The 2,542-nt window shown below is 65.1% G+C and overlaps 1 protein-coding gene across 1 annotated transcript; it reads left to right on the forward strand.

Annotated features, from left to right (window-relative positions):
* Positions 1-857: 857 nt before the first annotated feature.
* A4GALT (alpha 1,4-galactosyltransferase (P1PK blood group)) lies at positions 858-1,939 on the forward strand (the record flags this gene model as incomplete). The annotated part of the gene is made up of 1 exon (XM_080705568.1): positions 858-1,939. The coding sequence occupies one exon, from the start codon at positions 858-860 to the stop codon at positions 1,905-1,907; it is 1,050 nt and encodes a 349-aa protein (XP_080561694.1). The 3' UTR covers positions 1,908-1,939.
* Positions 1,940-2,542: the final 603 nt, after the last annotated feature.

Raw genomic sequence — 2,542 nt, forward strand, 5'->3', positions numbered from 1 at the left:
GTGGGTGTGATCGCCCCCCTCCCAGGCCCAGAGCAGGCCTGACCCTGAGACTGTTTCCTGAGGGCCAAGCAATGGAATGCACAGGGGACAGCAAGCCCGTGGCCGGCTGCCTGCTGGGCCAGGGGGCCGAGCTTCTAAGAGCCTGCAGCCCACCACCTCCCGTCTCTCCCCATCTTTTGCAGGTAGACTTGCAGGAGTTGAGCGTGCGTGGAAAAGCTGTGGTCCTGCGGTCGGAGCCCAGCTGCTGAGCCAGGCCATGTCCACCGGGGGCCTGCGGCTGCACAGGTCTCCTCTTCCCACCATGGGCCGCCCAGGCTGGTCAGTTCTCTTCCCTGGCCCCTGGGAAGGGTCCAGCCTAACTGCTCAAGCCCCAGGACCACCCTCGGGCTATGTGCAGCCCTGGAAATTTCTTCTTGACCTGGGAGGAAGTTGACTCTCAGTTCCCCTAGAACCCTGGATGACTGTGCTCAGTCCCCCGGCCCTTCGTGCCCGGGTTTCCTGGCTCCTAAAATACAGACGGTCACCAAGCAGAGGACTGGGTGTCACACGGCAAAGCCGGTGCCTCTGCTGGTCCTTACTAGACATCGGCCGCACTTACTGGCCCCGGGGCCCAGGCCTTGGGAGCTCACGGGTTATAGAGAGCAAAGGTTAGTCCTCGGTCTGTGGCCCACTGCCCCATTTTACGGCCGGCATCCAGCCCAGGCCGAGCCCCCACCCACACCCTGGCCATTGGCTCTGGCCTGTGTTCACGGTTCTCTTGGGGGCAGGAAAGCACGTGCCCCACCTGAGTGATGGCACTCATCTCTTGCAGACCGGCCAGTTCCCCCAGGAGGCTCCTGGCGTGATCAGGGGCGACCATGTCCAAGCCCCCTGACTGCCTGCTGCGGCTGCTCCGGGGCACCCCCAGGCAGTGGGTCTGCACCCTGCTCATCATCGGCTTCAAGTTCACGTTCTGCGTCTCCGTCATGATCTACTGGCACATGGTGGGAGAGCCCAGGGACCAAGGACAGCCATACAACCTGCCCGCGGACATCCCGTGCCCCCCACTGGCGCCCCCCAGCACCCCCAGTCCGGGCAAGATCTTCTTCCTGGAGACCTCAGACCGCACCAGCCCCAACTTCCTGTTCATGTGCTCGGTGGAGTCGGCCGCCAGGACGCACCCCGAGTCCCAGGTGGTGGTCCTGATGAAGGGGCTGCTGGGCGGCGCCACGCCCCTGCCCCGGCACCTGGGCACCTCGCTGCTGGGCTGCTTCCCCAACGTGCAGCTGCGGCCGCTGGACCTGGAGGCGCTGTTCCGGGGCACACCGCTGGCCGCCTGGTACGCGGCGGCACGGCGGCGCTGGGAGCCCTACCTGCTGCCCGTGCTCTCCGACGCCTCCAGGATCGCGCTGCTCTGGAAGTTCGGCGGCATCTACCTGGACACGGACTTCATCGTGCTGAGGGACCTGCGGGGCCTGACCAACGCGCTGGGCGCGCAGTCCCGCTACGTGCTCAACGGCGCCTTCCTGGCCTTCGAGCCGCGCCACGAGTTCATGGCGCTGTGCATGCGCGACTTCGTGGCCCACTACAACGGCTGGATCTGGGGCCACCAGGGGCCCCAGCTGCTCACCCGCGTCTTCAAGAAGTGGTGCTCCATCCGCAGCCTGGCCCAGAGCCGCGCCTGCCGCGGCGTCACCGCGCTGCCCCGCGAGGCCTTCTACCCCATCCCCTGGCAGAACTGGAAGAAGTACTTTGAGGAGGTCAGCCCCGAGGAGCTGTCCCGGCTGCTCAACGCCACCTACGCCGTCCACGTGTGGAACAAGAAGAGCCAGGGCACGCGCTTCGAGGCCACGTCCCGCGTGCTGCTGGCCCAGCTGCATGCCCGCCACTGCCCCACCACGCACGAGCTCATGAAGATGTACCTGTGAGGGGCTGCTCTGCGCCCTCCCCGGATTCGGGAGGGCCGGGGGCTGAGCGGCCCCAGCAGGGTTGGGGGCAGGCCGAGGCCGTGCTGGGAGGCACGGGCCAGGGCCCCCGGACACTCCCTGGGCCACTACCCTGGCAATCGTGGTTCCATCTGGAGCGAGCCCGGTGAGCACACCGGGACTTTCAGTCAACAGGCAAGAGCCGCAAACCTCAACCAGGCATGGTGGCGCCCGCCTGGAATCCCAGTGCCTAGGAGGCTGAGACAGGAGGATTGCAGATTCGAGGCCAGCTACAGCAACCTCGTGAGGACTTCAGAGTTTAGGGAGACCCTGTTTTGAAATAACAAATAAAAGGAGCTGGGGATTTATTCAGAGGTAGAACATCCCTGGGAGCATGTGAAACCTCAGACTTGGAACATAAGAACACCTCTGGGCAGCACCAAAAGCCCAGCCGGTTGGGCTGTGGGTTGGGCTGCGGGTGCCGAGAGAGCTCAGAGAAGCCTGTCCAGAGGGGCGAGGGGGGAAGGGCCCCCAGACAAAGGAGAGAAGGTGCAGGTGCGAGCCCAGCCCTGTGCGCACGGGGGTGGGACTTTTACAAAGAGTAGAGGCTTCGTCCTTTCTCCATGGGGATGTGGCCC

This window comes from Muscardinus avellanarius (genome assembly GCF_963383645.1).
Source record: "Muscardinus avellanarius genome assembly, chromosome: 11".
Lineage (NCBI taxonomy): Eukaryota > Metazoa > Chordata > Mammalia > Rodentia > Gliridae > Muscardinus > Muscardinus avellanarius.